General features: G+C 39.4%; 1 protein-coding gene across 1 annotated transcript; it reads left to right on the plus strand.

Annotated features, from left to right (window-relative positions):
- Positions 1-1994: 1994 nt before the first annotated feature.
- sfrp5 (secreted frizzled-related protein 5) lies at positions 1995-20801 on the plus strand. The gene is made up of 3 exons (XM_077496222.1): positions 1995-2748; positions 13370-13447; positions 19261-20801. Exons 1-3 carry the CDS (start codon positions 2202-2204, stop codon positions 19587-19589), a joined length of 954 nt encoding a protein of 317 aa, XP_077352348.1. The 5' UTR covers positions 1995-2201; the 3' UTR covers positions 19590-20801.
- Positions 20802-22201: the final 1400 nt, after the last annotated feature.

Genomic DNA, 22201 nt, shown 5'->3' on the forward strand with positions numbered 1-22201 from the left:
TATCATTTATAAAATCTATATTTTCAATTACAAAAACTGGTTCTTATAGGGAGATAGTGGAACACACATTGACATCACAAACCTAAAATAAATGCTTAATATTAAATTCTAGTGATGCCACTTCAGCAAATCAGAAGCCACACAAAAGTCATTTCCATGAGGTTCAATGACAACAACACTGTTGAATTAATCCTCCTATAATATCCTTGGTGTCAGTTTGACCCCATTCACCCGTAGGGTTAAATGTGTTAGATTTTTTGAGGACAGCAGGACGGTTAAAGAGAAAAGGAATTACACTTGGGAACAGACAGTGAAATGGCATTACTCCTGAATGAACAAATAAATGCATGAGTCAAACAATGAAATAAAAACATTATTTAGAGAAACAAAGTTTAATAAGTGGTATTGGGAAAAATGGAACACAAAAAAAAGGACAAACAAAAAAGACATACAAATGCTGTTAAACAGTGCTCAGCATACATGAGTACACTCAAAAGGTTTGAAAGAACACTTTTAGTTTCCTTTCAGAATCAAGATTTTTTTTGTTTTGTTTTTTTAAAATAAATCTACACTACATAATACTCCCACAAAATGTCGGCAATTAATTGCATACAAGATTTGTTAATTAGTACACACAAAAAAGACAACTTGTTAATTCCAGGCCTCGCAGACATGTTGCTACCAATAAAAGTCATGGAGGTCATTCAAAATATTTGTTGTAGTTCTTTATGTTGTGGGATGTATCAATTTTCCACATTACTTACTTTGATTAAAATAAGGATTTTGTAACATATCTATGCATTCTATTATCTACCTTACTTTCATGTTGTGAGTTAAGCGCATATTCTACAGAAAATGTTTTGTCAAAATTTTGGAAATTGTCCTTATATTCACTGATATTTTGAATAAAATTATTAAATTATTCAACGAGGGTGTACTTATATATGCTGATCACTGTTAGTACGTTCTGGAATTGATACTCATAAGCCTGGCAAAAGTCAAATGAGAACCAAACCGATGAATTCATAAAGACCTTTTCACACTGCACTCGCCAAATGTGAAAGAGTCGTATGAGAACGCAAAAGGAGGGTTGCCAGTGTGCCCATATGTGGAAGTGCTGACGTAATCGCTTAATAGCAAGTAAAGACGGATATTTTGTCGCTGGTTAAACTGCTTCTTGGCGAATGGATCGGTGGGAACTTGGAGAGTTTAATTGTGCAGTTGTTAATAAGTATGCCAAAAAATCCATGGGCCCTGCCCCTCTCCACGTGCACAATGAATGGATCTGATGACTGTGTGGTCTACCCTGCTAAGTGCAGTATGAAAAGGGCTCAATACATGCTAGCCAAGCAGAAAAGTGAATACAATGTGAAATTATACAAAAGACACGTGCCAAAAAAAAATAAAAAATCAAACAAATGCTGACAACTTTATGGAAAGTCTTGCTGCTTGCCAAAAAAAAAAAAAAAGGTATATGCATACAAAAAGTGCTAAATATACTTTCTAGTGCATTTAGTTTCATTGGTGTGTGTATGTGTGTGCATATGAGAGGCCTTCAATGCCAGACTCTTGAGCGCTAATGAAGTGAGCAGATTTGTTATGTGCTACATTGCGCAAGCCTCTGACAAAAACGTAGCATGACAGCAGGAATGGTGCAGATGCATGACAGACCAACTCGAACTAAGAGGTTGAAAGTGTGTGTAATGAGTTTCAAAACAGAAACACAACTGGGGCATCTTGCAAAGGGTTTGTTCTCACTCTTGTTTCAGAGGAGGGGTTTGCTGGTGGACCAGGGTCAGGAGGGCCGTTCTCAAAGTCTGTGGGAACCTCCTACCGTGCTGTGATTGGCTCGGCTGGGTGTGAGTGAGTCCTGGGGAGGCCAGTGAGAAGGTGAGTGGACTGAAAAAGCTGCTTGGGGTGGGGGGAGGGGGGCTCAGGCCGCCTGAGGACTTTAAAGCCTTGGGACTCCTCATTAGAAGCACAGAGTGATACTGAGAGCGCAGAGAGCAGGGTGAAGGTTGCACCAGGATAACTTATCAGGGAAGCCTCCCTTGACTTGTTACCTGTGTGAGGTGCATCTGTGTGCTCGCCAAGCTGACTCTCTAGCAGAGGAGAAGGAATTAAAACTTTTTGGATTACTTGATTAATTTCTGGACACCTTGGATACAAACTTCCTGAGTTGTTGCTCAGAAAGAAAAGGTATGGCACAGGGACAAATGAGCACCAGGTGGGCATTATCCCAGCGCCCCTTCCACATGGCACTGGGCCTGTGGCTGCTCTCCCTCGTCAGCGTGTCGGCCGCAGACGAGTATGACTACTACAGCTGGCAGTCGGACAACTTCCACAACGGCCGCTTCTACACCAAGCAGCCGCAGTGCGTGGACATCCCGGCTGACCTGCGGCTGTGCCACAACGTGGGCTACAAGAAGATGAGGCTGCCCAACCTGCTGGACCACGAGACCATGCCCGAGGTCAAGCAGCAGGCGGGCAGCTGGGTGCCCCTCCTGGCCAAGCGCTGCCACGCTGACACACAGGTGTTCCTGTGCTCGCTCTTCGCGCCCGTCTGCCTGGACCGGCCCATCTACCCGTGCCGGTCGCTGTGCGAGGCCGTGAGGGACAGCTGCGCTCCGGTCATGGAGACCTACGGCTTCCCCTGGCCGGAGATGCTGACCTGCGACAAGTTCCCCATTGACAACGACCTCTGCATCCCCATGCAGTTCACAGCCAACCACGCCACCCAGCCGCCAGGTACGCATGCGTCAAAAGTCCAATTGATGCTTTGACTCACAACAGTTAGAAACGAGTGAAAAGTTTAACTCAAGCAGGTTGAAGGTTTTTAAAGATAGTGGTCATTCAGCAGCAGCAATAAAATAAATATTGATAACATAAAAGAATAGCTAAACTTTAATAGCATTCCTGTCATGCTAAAAAATAAGAGAAAAGTAACAAAATTAAGTACATTCTTGGTTACAACTTTAAGTGGTGACTCAATGATGTCTACCGCTGCTTCATTGTCATGTTTTTGATTCACAATACTTGTAATGAAACTTTTTCCCCCCATTTATTTACTCAAAATTACAGAAAGTCAGAATTTGGCTCAGATGAGGAACTTTCGTACTAATTTTCTAATAACAGTCCATATTATGCTGCCTTCACATGGTGTCAAAATTATGGTAATACCACCTCGAGTCGAGTAGAAAATGGTGAACGCCTACTCAAAACAAAAACCTCCGAAATGCTCTTCCCAAAACTTTGTAGTGAGATGGAGGAAACAGTTCAATTTTGTTGGAAATACGGATTATAAATCATAACACAAAATAGATAAATGAGATAGATCTTCAATTTGGTGCTGAGCCTCGGAGAAGGTCAATGCTCTACTTGTAGCTTTCATTGTTGACTTTTGCACAAAAAGTTTGTATGCAAAGTACTTCGCTAAATGGATATCATCCATCCTATTATCTAGTTCACAGTAAGAGTATAAAATCAGCCGTCAGTTTCTAAAGCAGGACATTTCTGAAACTGCAATGCTTTGACTTCCTCCTCTACATTGATGACAGATGACATTTTAAGTGAGAGAAAATCCAGAGGAGGTCAGTGAGGAAGACAGGAGCAGGAAAAGGTTACAAGGACAGCGTTCTTAAATAAAAGTGTTAGACGGACTCCCCGCCATCGCGACATGCCTCAGGCCGGGACTGAGACAGACGGTGACGCGGGGCTGGAGACTGAAAGACTCCAGCTGCCGGATTGATCAGTGAGTTAAGACGAATGAACTGTTGTGTTCAACAGCTTCACTAAAAAGGTGAGACAGCTTTATCAGTCATCAAGAGACAATCCATCACGCCAACAGGTGAAGGGATGGAGAGAATGTCGCGTCGATCACAGGATGCCCTCGTGTCAATCCATGTTGAAAGACACTAAGGGCTCTGTTCACACTTGTACTTTGCATTCTCTGGTTGCAATCAGGAGATGAACTGGTGATAAACTCCCTGTGGTTTGGCTATTTTTCCCATTTGCCATTTAGATCTTATCAAAGTTGAATTGCCGTCTTCAAGGATGGAGTAGGGTACCTTTCTGCTGTTACCAGATTTTTTTTTGGTAGATGATTTTGATACAAAAATGTGGCGGTGAGTTCACCCATTTGGTATTGGGTGCTTCAAAACCTTCAGACCCCAGATACCATCAGCTTTAGAGGTGGGACGATACGGGTAAACCACGATTCGATAATGTGACGATATTTGACTCACGATATCGATAATATCACGATACACGATATCTACGATTTTTGATATATATTGTCAAAAAAATTTGCAATATATCACAATATGTGACTGAAAAAGCCAAACAAATGCCCATAAAAATGAAAATGTCTAATTATGCATTTATTTAATGCCAAAACTTGTACAATGTACAAAGTTCTGCATTGTGCCTCACTGCCTCTTAGTCTTTTAACTATAAACATTGTAAAGTGAGACAAATCAAAGTGCATAAACATTTATAACATAACACTGCACAACTGGACACATGACATCGATATCTACTGTCAGTGTATCGATAATTTATTGCAACCGAGAGCGCAACAATACATTTTGATATCGATTTTTTTTCCCCACCCCTAATCAGCTTGAGCCGTGTGTATTGTGTTTCGTTAGATGAAATCCTCATTTCACCTGTTTTCAGCAACCATTCCTAAAGCCACATCCTGGAAATTGGCCAATCGCAGTGCAGCATTGTACAGAGGTCTGACACTTGAATTCAGTAAAATGATGTCATACGATTTTGCATTTTGAGTGTATTTTTAAACAGTAGTTGAAAAAAAGTGAGGTTGAAGGGTTCTAATCCAACCCAGTCAAACAGATATTGTGGGGGGGGGGGGGCATTCCATTTTATACATATACCTGTATAAATATATGTTTTCTCTCAATGCATTTCATCCATCCATCCATTATCTTAACCGCTTGCTCCTTAGCAGGGTTGCGGGGGTGCTGGAGCCTGTCCCAGCTGGCTTCGGGCAGTAGGCGGGGTAAACCCTGAACTGGTTGCCAGCTAATCGCAGTGCACACAAAGATGGACATGCACTCACACACACAAACACACCTAGGGACAATTCGGAGCGCCCAGTTAACCTGCCATGCATGTCTTTGGAATGTGGGAGGAGACCGGAGTACCCGGAGAAGACCCACACAGGCACGGGAAGAACATGCAAACTCCACCCAGGAAGGCCGGAGCCTGGACTCGAACTCAAGTCCTCAGTACTGGGAGGCAGACGTGCTAACCACTCAAATATCGTGCCGAGCCAATGCATTTCAATGCGCGTCAATTATATGTGGATTTTTGCTATTCGTGAGGTATCCCTGCAAATAATGGGGATCCAACTATTTAATTTCTCTCTGAATATTCTAAACTCCCGTTTACTGATGTTTATACTCTCCATATAGTGGAAGTTTCCAGCACCAGCCACAAAGTGCGCACCTTTTGCCTCAGATGATTCAAGGGGCAATTAATCAACAATCAATTTGACATAAAGAGTCATAAATGTATTATTATGCTGATCACCAGTATAAAATTCCCCTGTTCACACCAACATTTAATGAGTTTTTAATTATCCTATGTATCAACACTCCACATAGTTTCCTTGGAAGTTGGTGGAGGATTTTCTTCCAAGAAAAACATTGATAAAGTCTCCTTGAAAGAGGTAATAAATCGAACAGAGAAAAACCTTTGAGAGAGAGGAAACTAAACATACAATGAAGTGTGTGTAGTGGGCTACTTGGGCAGCCTGTTGACAATGGTGATGAGTGCTGAGAGGGGGAGTGAAGGAGCTGATGGCAGTCTGTCGACAGTGGAGGAGTTGGGGAGTCTCGTCCCCCCTTATTTGTTTCAAGCCACTGTGCCTTGTTGGACCGGCAGCCAGCAGGCCAATTAGCAGTGGTGGTGGGGCAATGACTGCACTCCCAGTAATTAGTCGGGATAAGGGAGGCCGGGACAGAATGGGAATGAAAGTGATTGTCCCGTCGAAGAGACAGAGTGAAAGGGAGGTCGAGAAGGAAGCGGAAGAGGAGGAAAAAGTGTTTTAAATAAGAATTCACTCATGGCAAATGTTTCATTGTTCTCATTCCATTTATTGACTTCAAGTGCCTATTAGCATCTCCTACCTGCTTTATGCTAAATTAGTTCACCTCCATTATGTTGATTCTATTTAAACGAACAAAAGCCTCTGTTTAAAGTTCATGAGATTTTCACACAGCTGTAAAATTAGCTTTTACGCTACGCTCAGGGATTCGGCAAATGAGAGCCAGCAATGCCAAAACGTCATTTTTAGTCCTGTCAATCAACTCTGTGTGACTTATCTTGGCTTTTAATCAAAAGTGTTCACAGCCAAGTGACAGCAATCCCACATAATAACAGTGGGAAAAGATTTTGCGGCGAATTTATGCAGCGCTGACTTATTCCATTAGGGAAAAATGGTCACGCTGTTTTTATAGGATGGGGATCAACTATGTGACATGATGTCTTTGCGGCTCTTGTAAGCCATTCTTATAACACAGAGGAACCTTTTTTCTACCAAAAACAAAACAAGCAAGGACTTTTACTTGAATAAGAATCAGAGGTGCAGGGCTCCATTACTGGGAGGAGGCGGTGCAAATACGTGGGAAGATCATATCAACCAAAATATTGGCTTGTATGGTTAAAAAACTATATTACATACTGTATATTAGCACCACAATTATTAGATGTGTGTGTGCGTGTGTTTGGAACAGACTGGACCCGTATCACTTTCTGCCCGAAGGCTCAGGGGCGGACATTTTGAGAAGAAACAAATTCTTAGATGAGCATGTGAGACCATCCCCAGGACACACACACACACACATACACACGTCAAGAGGGTAAAAGGATCTCATCCAAGAATTTTTCTCACCAAATTGTTCGCAGAAAGAAAAATAAAGTGGGACGTCAAGAGTGGTTCCATCCTCACATCAAATCATAGTTTCACCACTCACCAGACACTTCATTAGGTACACTTGCACACTATAATGACATCCAATACAATAGTTGTAGCAAACATTCTGCCTTTACTAGATAATGTTCACTAAGTTGTGACTAACAGTTAAGGAGTTATCACTTAAATGATGATACTTTGTTTAACTCTTTTACTGCCATACGTTATCAAAGAAAAACTTTGATATGACAGAGACTTTGATCATTGACGAAAAGAGATACAATGCTTCCATCTGCTGGCCATAGTTTAGAGTGTTTTAGATCCCACAACCCATTGACCAGGCAGGGCTGCACTTAGACGTTGCACTGAGAAAAAATAAATAAAAATGAAAAAAATTTGTTGACGTTATTTAACGTTTATGGCAATATACGTGGTGATTTTACTGATCGTTATTAAACGTTTTTTGAGGTCAAAGAGTTAATTTATTAATTTACTTTGTATACAATGGAGTACAAAACAACAACCATACGTTTTAATTTAATTAATTTTTTTTTAACAACAATCATAACTACATACTTCTTCATAGCCACTTCCTGGAGTTCTTCTAGTTCGTTCTTAAACACGCGTCTGTGGTTTAAACAGTTATACTGCCCCTAGAGGTCCGCCAGCATATGACACAACATTAAGTCAAATTCAGCAGTATTGCATCATGACTGCATTTAGGTGAAAACAAAACAGATGCTGTCGGAGAGGTATTCATTTAACGATGTGCTTATTATTGTGGCTGCAGTTGCTTACAGTGGTGAACAGCTGCAGTGCATCATAATGACAGGTCATAATGATCACTGTTGCAGATCTATATTTTGGAGAAATACACAATCATAATAAATATTCATAATTATGTATACAGCACGTCAACTGCAAGTTTGAGGAAGCCAAATTTAAGAGTATTAAATTCCATTTTAGGATTGGTTAGAAGTGGAAATCAACATCATCATTTGTGGAATATGAATAATGAAGCAAAATCCAGCAGAAGATTACATCAATGTTGCTCTTTACGACAACGACCAATCATAGCTCACCTATTTTCTGAAGCTGTGCTGTAATTGGTTGTTGCCAGAACAACTGTTATGTCATCTTCAGTCAACAGCTAGTAGCAAAATGGCCACCCTCTGAGATGGATAAAAATGGCTGGATTTTGCTGCATATTCCACAAATGAAATATTAATCAGAATGTCATGTTTAGGCTAGTGAGGTCACATATAACATATTATTGTCAAGAAGAGTTTAAGGTTGACTTCCACTCTCTTTGACTGCCACACGTTATAAAAACAAAACAAAAAAATCCACAGTGCCAGCCGATTTCGACCATTTTAACTCATCTTTCAAGGCAAAAATAATATTGTTTGCCTTTACTACATATACGATGTGGCTACTAAATGAAAGATCACATTCCATTCATCAGAATTTTCCTAATCATTATTAATCGACATTGGCAGTCAAAGAGTTAAATTGAAGACCTATAGGGAAAGGGAGATATTGGCTCAATATTTTATTTATAATGTTAAAAAAAATGCAATTATATTTTTACTCTGCTATGTACTGAAGAATAATGTGTCGCATGAAAGTATTCATTGTTTGGTTCAACATCAGCTATTCAAAAGGTACTGTATAAGTTCTGCTTGAATACATAACTGCAGTGTAATGACAGTGCACGCATTGTCCGATCAAACCTGCAAGGTGTCAAAGATATTGTCTGCCCTGTCAGTGATGTGGCGAGTATAAATTACAACCGTGCTGGAGTAAGACTGTCAGCTCCCTGGCAGCACAATGGACGCTACTCATGGCCGCTGCGCTTTGAAAGGGAAAACGTGATCCAACGGGCCATCCATGCAAAACCACCTTTTGAAAATGTATTTTCGCTTTCTGTATAGAATTCCTGCAGATGCAAGAAGCGTGCTGCGTTTTAGGGGCCGCCCAGGGGGGCCCGCCTGAAGGCCTACATTGGAGTTCTCCCACCCCCGTTCTGTCTGTTTGCATGCTACGTTTAAACAGATGTTAGGCCTTCCAACTTAAATCACACGCTGCGTTACGCTCCGTTTTTATGTCGTTGCTGCTCATAACTTTTTTTTAATTTTTTTTTTTTGAAGAGTCCCAATGAGGTAGTGCACCACACATTTTTTTCAATGAAACAGAAAAGATCATGTGAGGTGCATGCTCAAGGGGAATGAGGTAAAAGACCTGTCAAGGGAACCTATGACAACATTTTGAGATCTGCTCATCTTTTGTTTGCGCTTCAGTGAGGAAGGTCAGTGGAAGTGCATGTTATATACTATTTCTGTTATGTTTTTATAAAAATAAATAAGAGGCTTGGATGAAACAGTAGAATATGAGGCATATTTACTACAAATTCATGGCTCAGCTTGTGATTGTAATATGCCCAAACTCGGAAAATAGAACATTTATGTATTTATTTATTTATTTATTTATTTATTTCTCTTGGTTGTGCATCTGCATGTTCATATAAATAAATGCAATTTATCAGCTTTCATGAAATAAACGATAGTAGTTTGGACTTGAACTTATCGTGGCAGCTATTTTCAGAAGCCATAAAACTTGCAATCAAGCTACAAAATGACAAAAAAAAATGAGTTTGCCCACTTTAGTTCTCTGTAGTATAACTTATTCCAAGTAAATCTATAGTTTAATGAAATAAAAGGATTATTATGGAGAATAGTAACAATTACACAAGACTGAGGTGAGACCACATCTCAGACATTTACTGGAATACTAATCATTATTCAAGTTCCATCCCGACATAATGCATTATACAGGGAAGTCATTTACAACATGTGGTATGACTCCACAATTAATTTCATCTGAGAGATGGCTCCTGTTTTGGTTAGCAAAATCTTCAAATGCAATTAACTCTTTAATGGGTGACAGTGTCTACATCAGTGGTGATTGCTCAAAGACTGCAAGGGAAGCTCAGCGCTTCCTTAATGCTTCTTTCGGTGTAAGAAATAAAGTGATGAAATATGCATTGCTATTTGTACAATTTATGCACTATAAAACCTTTATCTTGTGTTCAGAATCAGCTACTTATCACAAATAACTGGCACAGTTTCCTTCCAATCACGCCTGCTGTTCTACTGCATTTAATTTGTTTATTTATTCTTTATTATTTATTTGTTTTTATTCGTAGGCCTGGGTATCAATTCTAGTTTCCTCAATCAATTCAATTTTGATTCACAAGAGTTCAGTTCGATTCAATTTAAATTTTTCCCGATTCGAGTAAATCATTTCAATTCAATCGATGTTGATTAATTATGGAACATCAATTATTCTTAAATATCAAGGACATGATAAAAACTCCACAAACATTAAATTGCAAATAAAATTCTTGGTTAAATTATTTAATTTATTAATGAAAGTAACATGTTATAATCACTTAATTGTTACACAAAATCAGCAAGGATGAGATGAAAATAGTTTCATAATTCAAAATCAATAATTGTAAATATAAATGAAAATGATCCTGAATTGTTTTAAAGTGCAATAAGTGAGGTCTTTCATAAATGTAAGAAAATACTTTTAAATTCATGTGAACAGTAAATTTCAACAAAACCCTAAGATGCAAAAAAAAAACAATTAAGATTTTATTTTCTTATGATTGGAAAGAAAGAGATACCCCAAAAAAAGAAAACAATTCATGGTGTTATTAATCAATATCAGGCACGAAAATGAAAATCGATTCGATATTGAATACAGTACTCTATTTTTTTAAACATAGCCCTACTTGCTTCGTAAAGTAGGTTGCTCCATGGTGCAAAACTGGACGGTCACTGGATAAATGCTGGGCTTTTTGCCACCCATTGGACACTCAGCGTCTCTGAGGGTTTATGAAACAGTGGGCTGGCCCAGACATTTGGCTACTGTGTGATGATTGGATGATCTGTCTGAGGTGTAAAGAAAAAGAAAAAAAATGAGCTGCCTCTTATTTCTACATGTATTACAGCTAATACCTGTTATTTTCTTTGAGGGGCAAAAATGGAGGCATGTACTTTATTTGAGTGAGGTGTTTATTTGTCTGTCTGTTTGTTAAGTGAATGCCAGACAACTAACTGTGATAACGGCGTTTGTGAGAGACTGCTCTTTGGTCATGGTGAGTATCTAACCATGTCTGTTGTCTGATTCCCAGCTTTCAACAAAAATAAACACAATCCATTGCTAAGCATGGGAATAGTGATGCACATGACAAGTCAAGGTTGTCCAAAACTGATGACAAACTGCATGGAACGGGCACACAAATCACTGGCACGCACATCAATGCACAGCGCAACTGACATGATGCCTCAGACAGACGCCACATTGCAGGCATCCAAACGTTGCTATTCTATCCAAACTCTTTAACTGACACAAGCGGGCCTCCCGCCAACGCGAAAACCTCAAGGGAACTCTGAATTACTGCAGAGCCAGAATAAGATGTAACTGCTTCATTCCAAACAGACACAAGTCGGCTTTCTTGATTTGTGTGTGTATGTGTAAGTTTCCATGCTTTTTTTTATTTTTTTTATTTTTTTGGTTTTGCCCATCGCCATCATTAGTTGCAATCAGTGGTGACTGGATTTCTTTTCTTTTCGAGAGATATTTTAACACAACGGACTGGCTCACACTTCTGAGGTTCGGGTTTCAAATCTCGACGGAAGCCTTCCTCTGTGCACTTTGTACATCCTCCACAAGCTTGAGTTGGTTTTCTTCCATTCATCCACTTTCACAAAAACATGCTAGATGCAGTGCAGACTCTAAATTGTCCAAGAGGAGTGTGATGCAAACTGTAACACCCTTAAAATACAGTGAAATGACTCATTGAGGACACATAACGACGCATGGTGTTTTTATATGGAGGACCAAAACTGCCAAAATTAAAAATAAATAAATGACTATCTAAATAAATAAATGACAAAGTGAAAATAAAAATGGATTTACAAAATATAATTAAAAAATGACAGACTAATACTATGTACACACATTACATTTTAATTTCCATTTATATTTATTTTTTGGATTTAATTTTTGAATCACATTTTTTATATCTATTTTTATTGTTAATCAATAATTTATTTAGTCATTTATTTATTTTTAATTTGGGCAGTTTTGATGCTCCATATTTTTAAGGTATCTGGAGTATCATGTAAATTCCACCTTAGTGGGGGTTCAATTTTGGGCTGTTTTGTCTTGCTAAGGTCTCCGGTTCGAGTCCAGGCTCGGACTTTCCTGGGTGGAGTTTGCATGTTCTCCCCGTGCCCGCGTGGGTCTTCTCCGGGTACTCCGGTCTCCTCCCACATTCCAAAAACATGCATGGCAGGTTAATTGGGCGCTCCGAATTGTCCCTAGGTGTGCGTGTGAGTGTGGATGGTTGTTCGTCACTGTGTGCCCTGCGATTGGTTGGCAACCAGTCCAGGGTGTCCCCCGCCTACTGCCCAGAGCCAGCTGAGATAGGCGCCAGCAGCCCCCGCGACCCTTGTGAGGAATAAGCGGTCAAGAAAATGGATGGATGGATGGATGTCTTGCTAAGTGGTTTGCACCCCAACAATTATTTTCTAATGTGGACAATTAGAGACCTGCATTAAGCCCCCATAAGATCTAGTGGATCTTTTCACACAGGGAGGTTCTGTGTGGGGGAGAAAGTGGCAGTCGATTCAAGCCTCCCTCCAATGTAATGGTTAGGGGGTTCACCTCGCCACGACCCGAGCAGCGAGGCATGCTACACTTTGACCTCTCTCATTATCTGGCCAGACACTGAGGTTTGGGCTGAGGTGATAACCTTTGAACTGTGACTTTTAACCCCACTATGCTAGCTTGGTGTGTGTTTACATGTGCGTCTGTAAACGTGTGACAGGAAGACTTGGCCGTGGAGAAAGGGGAAATATGTGGGATATTACAGTCGGGATTTCAAAAGAAAGAACTCAAAGATTTATTGTTAGTAGTCGTCGTAACATAACTGGAAATGTAAATGTCAAGTTCCAAAAAAAGCTGTGAGAATAAATGTAAAAATGTTTGAATGGTAGTAACTAAGTAACATAATTTGTTGTTTTAGGCCACTTGTTTCACAGTATGCATGTTGAGCTACTGTTTACCTTCAAGACCACACCTTCTCCACCAAAATATGCACAGTCCCAAATTAAACCCTTTTTCTGCAGCGTCATTTCAGCGCAAACATCCTTCAGTCTGCTGGAGTGTGTAAGTTTTGCACAGCAAATCGCTTCTGACAGGGAGGGAGGGGGCGTTGCTCCGAAAAGGCTCAGGGCCTATTTCTTACAGACGCAGTGTTTAGATTTGAGCTATATTGACCTTCAGAGCGCCTAATGAAATGTGTAATTGTGCTCTCTGGTCATCGTTAACGCGTCGCTTTTCATTCTTTTCCCTCAGTGTCAAAGGTGTGTCCCCCGTGTGACAATGAGCTGAAAGCAGACAACATCATGGAGCACTACTGTGCCAGCGACTTTGGTAAGTAATAGCAGCAGACCACAGCCATTGTGCCACCATTACCAAAGTGGAAGAAATAAATGCCTATTTTTTGTCTTCTGTATTCAGAAGCATGCACTCTGCCAAAAAAGAAATGCAGCATAGTAACTATTGCACAAGACTGAGGTGAGACCACATCTCAGACATTTACTGGAATACTAATCATTATTGAAGTTCCATCCCGACATAATGCATTATACAGGGAAGTCATTTACAACATGTGGTATCACTCCACAATTAATTCCATCTGAGAGATGGCTCCTGTTTTGGTTAGCAACAAGTTCAAATGCAATTAACTCTTTAATGGGTGACAGTGTCTACATCAGCGGTGATTGCTCGAAGACTGCAAGGGAAGCTCAGCTTCCCCTAAATGCTTCTTTCGTTGAAGGAAATAAAGTGATGAAATATGCATTGCTGTTTGTACAATTTATGCACTATAAAACCTTTATCTTGCGTTCCGAATCAGCTACTTATCACAAATAATTGGCACAGTTTCCTTCCAATCATGCCTGCAGTTCTACTGCATTTTTATTTATTTATTTATTTATTTATTTATTTATTTATTTATTTATTATTTGTTTTTTGTTTTTTTCGTAGGCCTGGCTATCAATTCTAATTTCCTCAATCAATTCAATTTTGATTCACAAGAGTGCAGACGCATGCACTCTGCCAAAAAAGAAAGAGAAGCAGCGTATTTATTGTCTCTGTGGTGCTAATATGTCAGTAAAACACAGCACAAGTCAAACTTATGGAGTAAGCGACAGTCATAATCATAAAACGTTTTTTTTTTTTAAATGTCAGTATATGAACGGAAAAAGCACAGTATTATCTCGCCAGACGTGATAAGATAAGAGATAAGATAAGACGATAAACTTTATTAGTTCCACAGTGTGGAAATTCACATCGTTGCAACAGCAATAGTGGTCATAGTAAACAAAACAGTGTATTTTGCCCTAAATTCAAGATTATATGTGATTTGTTAGAAGTTTAAAATTGAGAATTGTTGGTTAATGTCATCTAGGGATTGATGACAGCTACATTTACAAACAAAACTTCAAGGATAAATAATATGTATTGTTTTTTAAAATGTGTTTTCCATTTTATTCCATTATTTGTTAATCCAAATACTGTTAAACATATTTTATCACATGAGGTGGGGAATTTGTACCCATGAGCAGACAAGACGTAGAAGTTGAAAAACAGTCTTTTTATAGGCAAACATAGAAAGTAACAACAGAGCAGGGCTAGTTTCAGATGGCCGTGACGAAAACATTTGATGGAGAAATGTTGACTAAAAATTTTAAGCAGGCTGGATGCAGAGAATTTTCGGATTACTGACAGAAACCTTGACATACTGACAACCGTGTCACTGAGCAACTCCAGATAGGGAAATGCACAGTTCTATATGACAGAATAAAGGCCTATATAACAAGCTAAGGTTGACAAACAAAGGACCATGGCCTATAACACAAAATAAGAAGTGACTAATGCAGGACCATAACAACTGGCAACATCAAAGGAACCAACCCAAAACATAATTACAACTATATTTAAGGAATTTAATAAATCAATCATCAATGAAGGTGTTTTTAATCATAGATATCCAAAACAGACTACTGTTAAAAGAACTTTTATCACACCAGAAGTTGAGTTTATACTTCTATTTGGAGACTGTGCTTCGACTAACTTTCTTACTAACTGATGTATCAATCAAAGAGTCGCCAATGCCCACTCAGCACCATTTTCCAAACCTTTACCACCACAATTACATATTCACTGTAATGACCGACACACGCAGCCAAAGAATAATAAATCCATTATTCCGCCTCACTGAGGTTTATAGTTGATGATGCACAGCAGCAGATTTGATACTTGATCTCTGCTTTCGCAGCTCCTAGTCCAAGCATCTTAGCACTGAACTTAAAATGGAGGCTCATAAATGATCAAACTTTTTGAATGACAATCTGTAATTAAAATGTGACCGGATCAGTGATGAAAACCACATTTTCTCAAGGCTCTTTAAATAAGTTCCCCAGTATGTCATCTGGCAATGGCACACGCACCTATAAAATGGCAATAAGAGCTATCCACTGTAAATCATAACTGTACACATTCAAACAAGCACCACAAAGTGCATCTTCGTCATGACTCTATCCACTCGAATAAAAATGGTTTGGCTGATTGATCGCAGGACTACAAATCACTGTCCAACTGAAGATCAGAAAGCATTGCAGGGATTCTTCTTGGCCATTTAAATGAAACATGAGCAAGACATTCCTCTGGCTATTCATGTATGCCTCGGGGAGACAAATGAGGCGAGAATTCCACGAGTATACGCAGCGAGATGAAGGCAAGGATGACTCTGTGATGCTATTGTAATAGCTGATTGTGGTTTGATCTTACACATTATCAATAGTGCTCTTGTTTGCCTTGAAGTCATTTCAAGTCTGGTTCATGTTACCGTTTTTTTTCATCTGATATCTTTCTCCACATTCTTTGCTAAAAAAAAAATATAATATGGGCACAAAAAGAGTTAACCCCCACCTATTTCAACCACTTTGTCATATGTGCCGTATTTAGTAGTGACAAAAGTTATTTTAGTTAATGAAAAAACAAAGAAAAATTGAAAAACAATTTCGTTAACGAAATAAATGGAATTTCTTTTTAAAAAACGCAAACAAACTGAATCTACGTTATGTTTACAAAACTAACTAAAACTTACTATAATTAAATGTAATAAAATGTCCTTCGTTTTATTCTTCGGGAATTAATTTAATGCATCAGCTGTTGGGGATAATTTCAAATGTGATTATTTTAATATTAACCGAAAAAAGGACATTTGAAAGTGTGTCACGCAGAAGTGACATCATCTAGCAGCAGCCAATAGAAAAGCACCTTCAGATGACGCCGCTCCTCGGCGAAAATTTTTCATGCTTGAATTTTAGCTCCAATGGCTCAGCTTGCCTGCTTTTTCCATTTAACTCAGTCGGTCGAAATGCATTAGGTAATTTTACCATGGTGTTTTTTTTTTTAAATATTGAGCACAAGTAATAGAGCTGTTTTATTTAAAACTAAAACTAATACTGAAACTAACAAAACCTAAACTAAAACTAAGCATTAACTCTATAACTAATAAAAACTAACAGAACCACCCTGAAAACTAATTAAAACTAACTACATTTAAAAACCAAAACTCATGACGAAATCGAAATTAACTAAAATGACAATTTCAAAACTATAGTAACCCTTGACTAGTTCCTGCTGCTGAGAATCAAACAGCACAGTACAGTATTTGTGACATATCACAGAATTGCCCCTTACAAAGACTAACAACAGGGCCGCATCTTATCATTAGGATGATGGCTAGCTGGACCACGGAGTTGCATTCCAATACATCATAATTCCACTTAATTTGGACATTTTCACTTAGGGGTGTGCTCACTTATGTTGCCAGGTGTTAAGCAATTAACGGCTGGATTATATTATGTATATATGCTGTACATTACTTTTCATTATGTCAAATTATCATATCAATGTTGTCAACTGAACAGATGTAATTAAATATCTGCAGAAATGTGAGGGATGTACTCACTTTTGTGCGATACAGTCCACCTGAATGTATTCTTTCATGCATACCGAGACACTCAGACTTGTAGGCACGCAAACGATGGGAGTCAGACTCCACATACGAGGCCGCACAGCACACACATTCCACCCCGTAACACGCTATCTCTCACATGCAGTGCGCACATATCAGGAAATGTTTATGGAACAGTAGACAGGCAGACGAGGAGTGAAAATGGCCGTCTTCCAAGCAATCCTCGGCGATGCCTCTCAACGACCCCCGTGCCTCTGCCTCTGCCCGGCCCGTGATTAATTTCAGCTGTCAGACTGCTAGCCTAGGGGATTCCTGTCTCGAGTGGTTGGCAGCTTCATTTTGGTCTTTCTTAAGTCGAGCTATGCACTTCTAAACATCAGCCTCGATGGGTGGTATCAGTCGCTACTTCATTAGATCGATAGAGCCAAGTCTTCTCGGTCCGACATCTGCATTCTTAACGCAAGCATTTTTGCCATCAAAAGGCATGACTAAGCATAAAAAGATAAACTTACAATAAATCTTGGTCAGATTTGGAAAGATTAGGCCCTAAAAGGGAATTGTAGATGGGAAAGCTATGTGAAGAGACCATATTAGACCCGTCTTTTGTGACCTTTACTGGCTTCCAGTCAAATAGAATACATCTCCTGCAAACATGCGACATACAATATTTCCGTTTCAGTCAGAGTGGAACACTTGCAATGCAAAATTGCCCCAAATCCTCCCTTCCTGTACAGATACTCTAAAAACCCTCCTACCGACTGGCTTCTTCCAGTTGGTAGCCCATTAACCCACTGAATTTTTTTTATCCTCTAATGAGGGGTATGGAACTGGTTTTCATTGTGGGCCAACGTAGAGTTATGGTTGCCCTCAGAGGATCTGTCATAACTGCACTTGACATTCCATTCTAGTATTTAAACAGTGAGACCAGAGGATTCCACTCTACTTCTCAAACTTTCTTTTGAACTCTATTAAGTTACAGGTAACATGTATACAAATGTCACCAAAACATAACCCAAATTCATCATGCTTTGGCCTTCAGCATACAAAAACATAGTTGGGTTCTGATAAACACCGGGGGTAGCGTATTAAAATTTTCAGATAGTAGAATTTTTATATAATGGATGCCCCCAACTAGGGCTGGGCGATATGTACAAAAAATAAAATCTCGATTTTTGCAGTCATTCAGGGCGATTACGATTTTAATCGATTTTAACCTAATAAATCCAGCAAACGTTTACTTAAAGGTTTCATTTATTCAAAAATAATTCCTGTGCAAAATGTTCAGACACCAGTAACGTGTACTGATTATAGATCAGTTTTAACACAAAATGACATCACATAAAAGCATTTGGATGTAACAGAACATAAGAACAACAGCTTTTAATCATCCAGAAGACAAAATTCGATTTCACGATTTAGCAAATTTTCAACGATTTGATTTTTTAAAATGACGATTTATCAAATTAATTCGATTTATTGCCCAGCCCTACCCCCAACTCCGAATTTATTTACATTTACATTTATTTGTCTTATTAGAGGATAAGTTGTATTTATTTTGACAATATAATGTTCTATGCAGCCCCACTAGTCTAAATATGGTATCCTTGTTAATATTGCATTAGTGGAATATGAATTAAGCAGCAAAATACAGCCGTATTTATCTACCTCAGGGGGCGGCCATTTTGTCACTTGCTACCGACTGAAGATGACATCAATGTTGCTCAGGAATCATGTAACAACCAATCACAGTGCAGCTTCAGAAAACAGGTGAGCTGTGATTGGTCGTTGCCTCAGCCCTGAGCAACTGTGATGTCATCTTCAGTCGACAGCAAGTGGCAAAATGGCCGCCCCCTGAGATGGATAAAAATAAAAACGTCTGGATTTTGCTTCAAAATTCACATTCCACAAATGTAATGTCATGTTCAGACGAGTGAGGTCATATATAACATTATTTTGAAGAAATGTTATAGTTGACTTCCACTTTAATATTTTATTTGCACACTCATGTTTGATAATATGCCTAAATACTGAATGTGTGCTCAAATGCTACACTATTAGCTTGACAGCAAGTGGAAGCACAGCTACTCTTCGTTACGAAGGTAACACTGGTCTTAGTTAAGCTCGCAATGAGTTTGATATTGTGCACAACTGTCCAACTGCAATCACCAAACTGTTATCTTCCCGTTTTTCCCCCCAGTCCTCAAGATGAAAATTAAGGAGGTGAAAAAGGAGAAAGGCGACAAGAAGCTGATCGCAGCCCAGAAGAAGAAGAAAGTGCTGAAGCAGGGCGTGCTGCGGAAAAAGGACCTGAAGAAGCTGGTCTTGTACATCAAGAACGGGGCCAACTGCCCGTGCTCGCAGCTCGACAGCCTGGGCTCCAACTTCCTCATCATGGGCCGCAAAGTGGACCAGCAACTGCTGCTCATGTCCATCCACAAATGGGACAAGAAGAGCAAGGAGCTCAAGTTCGCCATCAAGTACATGAAGTCCCATCAGTGTCCAACCTACCACACCGTCTTCCAGTGACGCAACTCGCCGTCCCGCCCGCAGCATCCAACACAACTCCACATGCTCTTGATTTACTTCTCCATAATCCACCCTTGATTCCACAATCCCAGAAAATGTGGTCCAAAGAATGTTTATAGTGGGGTAAAGCTTTTATTTCCCCAACGTTAACATAAAACGGGAATGGGGTTACTTTTGTTTGTTTTTTTGTGGAAAGTAATACAGGAGGCTGTTCTCATGACAATTAGGATTTTGCGCAAAATTGTTATTATTAATATTATTATTGTTATTAATAATATTATTGCTAAAAATTGTTTCACCAAGCATAGTGGAAGTTTTTTTTTTTTTTTTTTTTTTTTCTCCACAGAACCGTTTTGTGTGGTGCATTGCTGCGGGGTTTTACATTGATTTAAGTGCATTTTTGTGCTCCTTCCTACTAAGTCATCATGAGAACACGCCAATTTGAGTCAATCACTTGTACAATATCTGACAGCAGTTTATGCAATTAGACAGTACAGATGGAAATAGGAGCTGGGATAGTCCGAATTCCAGTTGAAATCATATTTGATTATGTAATGCCCATCGAGAGAATGAGGGAGTTTTTTTTTTTTTTTTTTTTAATTGCAGAGGAGTGATTTGCTAAATGCGGACTGTGCCGCACAAAGCGAGCAGGAAGAAGTATAGACAGCCCACATAAATGATTTGAATTATGTGCAAATTAGATAATTCCCATGCATAGATGATGAGGAAAGCATTATTCCCCACTGGGAATGAAGACGAGGGAAGGAGTAAGATGAAGCGCTGAGAGATAAACTGACTGGAGGATGCTGCCATCGACTATGTGGCCTGAAAGATGGAAACTTTATGAAATGGAAGAAAGAAAAGAAAGTTCCTTAGACAAAGCCAAGTAAAGAGACTCTGGACAGAGCCAACTATGTCACCGGTACTCATTGTTCTTATTTTGTCAGATTTTTATGGGGGGATTTTTTTTCCTTAAATGTTTTTTGTACTTCAAGTGTTTAAGTTTTCTGTGGTATGATAGCAAAATTCACATTTATACACATAATACAAACATAGTGTCTAAATTTACTGTTCTTGGCGCAATAAAACATTCAATTTAACCATGCCAATATTTTTTGGATCAGTTAACCTGTAAGTAGTTCTGTTACTGAAATACACCTTTGTTTTGCAAAATGTAAATGAATAAAAGTATATTTGAAATTTTTTAAAGAACATGTTAATGTGGTGCTTTCATTTCACTCGTAATTCGGGTTTCGTGCTTCTAGAATCGAGATGATCTCATAAAATGAAACTTCAGATTAACTTTTTCCACTTGTGGAGATTAAAAAAAAAACAAAAAAACATTTTAAACACTTGGATTAGAGAATCCGTAAAATGAATTCAAAGATTTTTTTTTCTAAAAACATACGTTTTTTAGTAGTGAATTGCATAGCTGATTTTTCAGTTTTGTTTTTTTTTCCAGGTGCGACTAGTCCTCACTCCTCCACTTTATAAAAACTTGAGCACCTTTTTTCCCCCATCAGTGGTTATCCAGCATACTTGCGAGCTACCAATACAGCTTGCAGTTAGCTAGCTAGCTACTGTATTCTTATTGCTTAGACCTTGAAAATATCTTTTCTCAACACCACAATTTATGTAACAACTTGGTGGTGTTCAATCCACATATCCGCTGGCGAAGGGGAGCCCAGACGCCTGTTAGCTCACATGCTAGCTGGTGGCTAGCACCTCTCGTTGACTGTTAAAATATTAAAATATTACCTACACTAATGCTAAGAGCTTTATGATGGCAACAGTTTGACACTACTAGAATATTGTATTTCCATTATTTCATCTGGTAGAATGTGTCACGGTTCCGGTGCGGGGGGTGACCCAAATGCAGAAAAGAGAATGAATGAGTTGGCAAAGTTTTATTACAACAGTGGATGGCCAGAAGGAGGTTGCAGTCCGTTGGGTGCTGGGGGCTGGTTCTGGGTGGCGAGGCGTGTATCAAGGTCTGGGTCGGCGGGCAGGACAGCGGGCTGAAAAGGAGGATGGAAATGCTGGTCAGGAGAGACAATAAAGAGGTGGGTTCAGGTTGCAAGGTAAAGCTGGATATACAAACTCGTTCAGGAGTTGTGACGATCTGGCGGTGTGGTGGAGTCAGAGGCTGGCTTAAGTAGGCTGCTGATTAATTGGACACACCTGCTGCTTGACTCCAATGCACCACACCTGGAAGACACACGCACACTCAGCGGGCTGGGCCTGCAGGCCTGACAGAATGTTTCTCGTACAATACAAACATACAATACAAGTTACAGCAATAACTAACACGACCTTCACATGATTTTTCATAGTCTGCAAAATTGATTGATAACACAAAGAATGATCAATGATAAGCAATGAGTAGTAATTGAAATTGCTTTGTATAAATGTGTTCTCTATCGGTGAAACAGCAGCTGGGCAGCAAACAAAGATGAAATGAAGCTCAAGTGGTAGAAAAAAGGCGAGCGAAATGAGGCGACGCAAAGTACACACACGCACCATCTAAAAGCTCACTTTAGAGTGGTTAATAAGGGCCTGATGAGAGGGTAGAACACGAACACGCACACCCGTGCACGTAAAAATGCACACAT

Source organism: Festucalex cinctus, chromosome 14 (genome assembly GCF_051991245.1).
Source record: "Festucalex cinctus isolate MCC-2025b chromosome 14, RoL_Fcin_1.0, whole genome shotgun sequence".
NCBI lineage: Eukaryota > Metazoa > Chordata > Actinopteri > Syngnathiformes > Syngnathidae > Festucalex > Festucalex cinctus.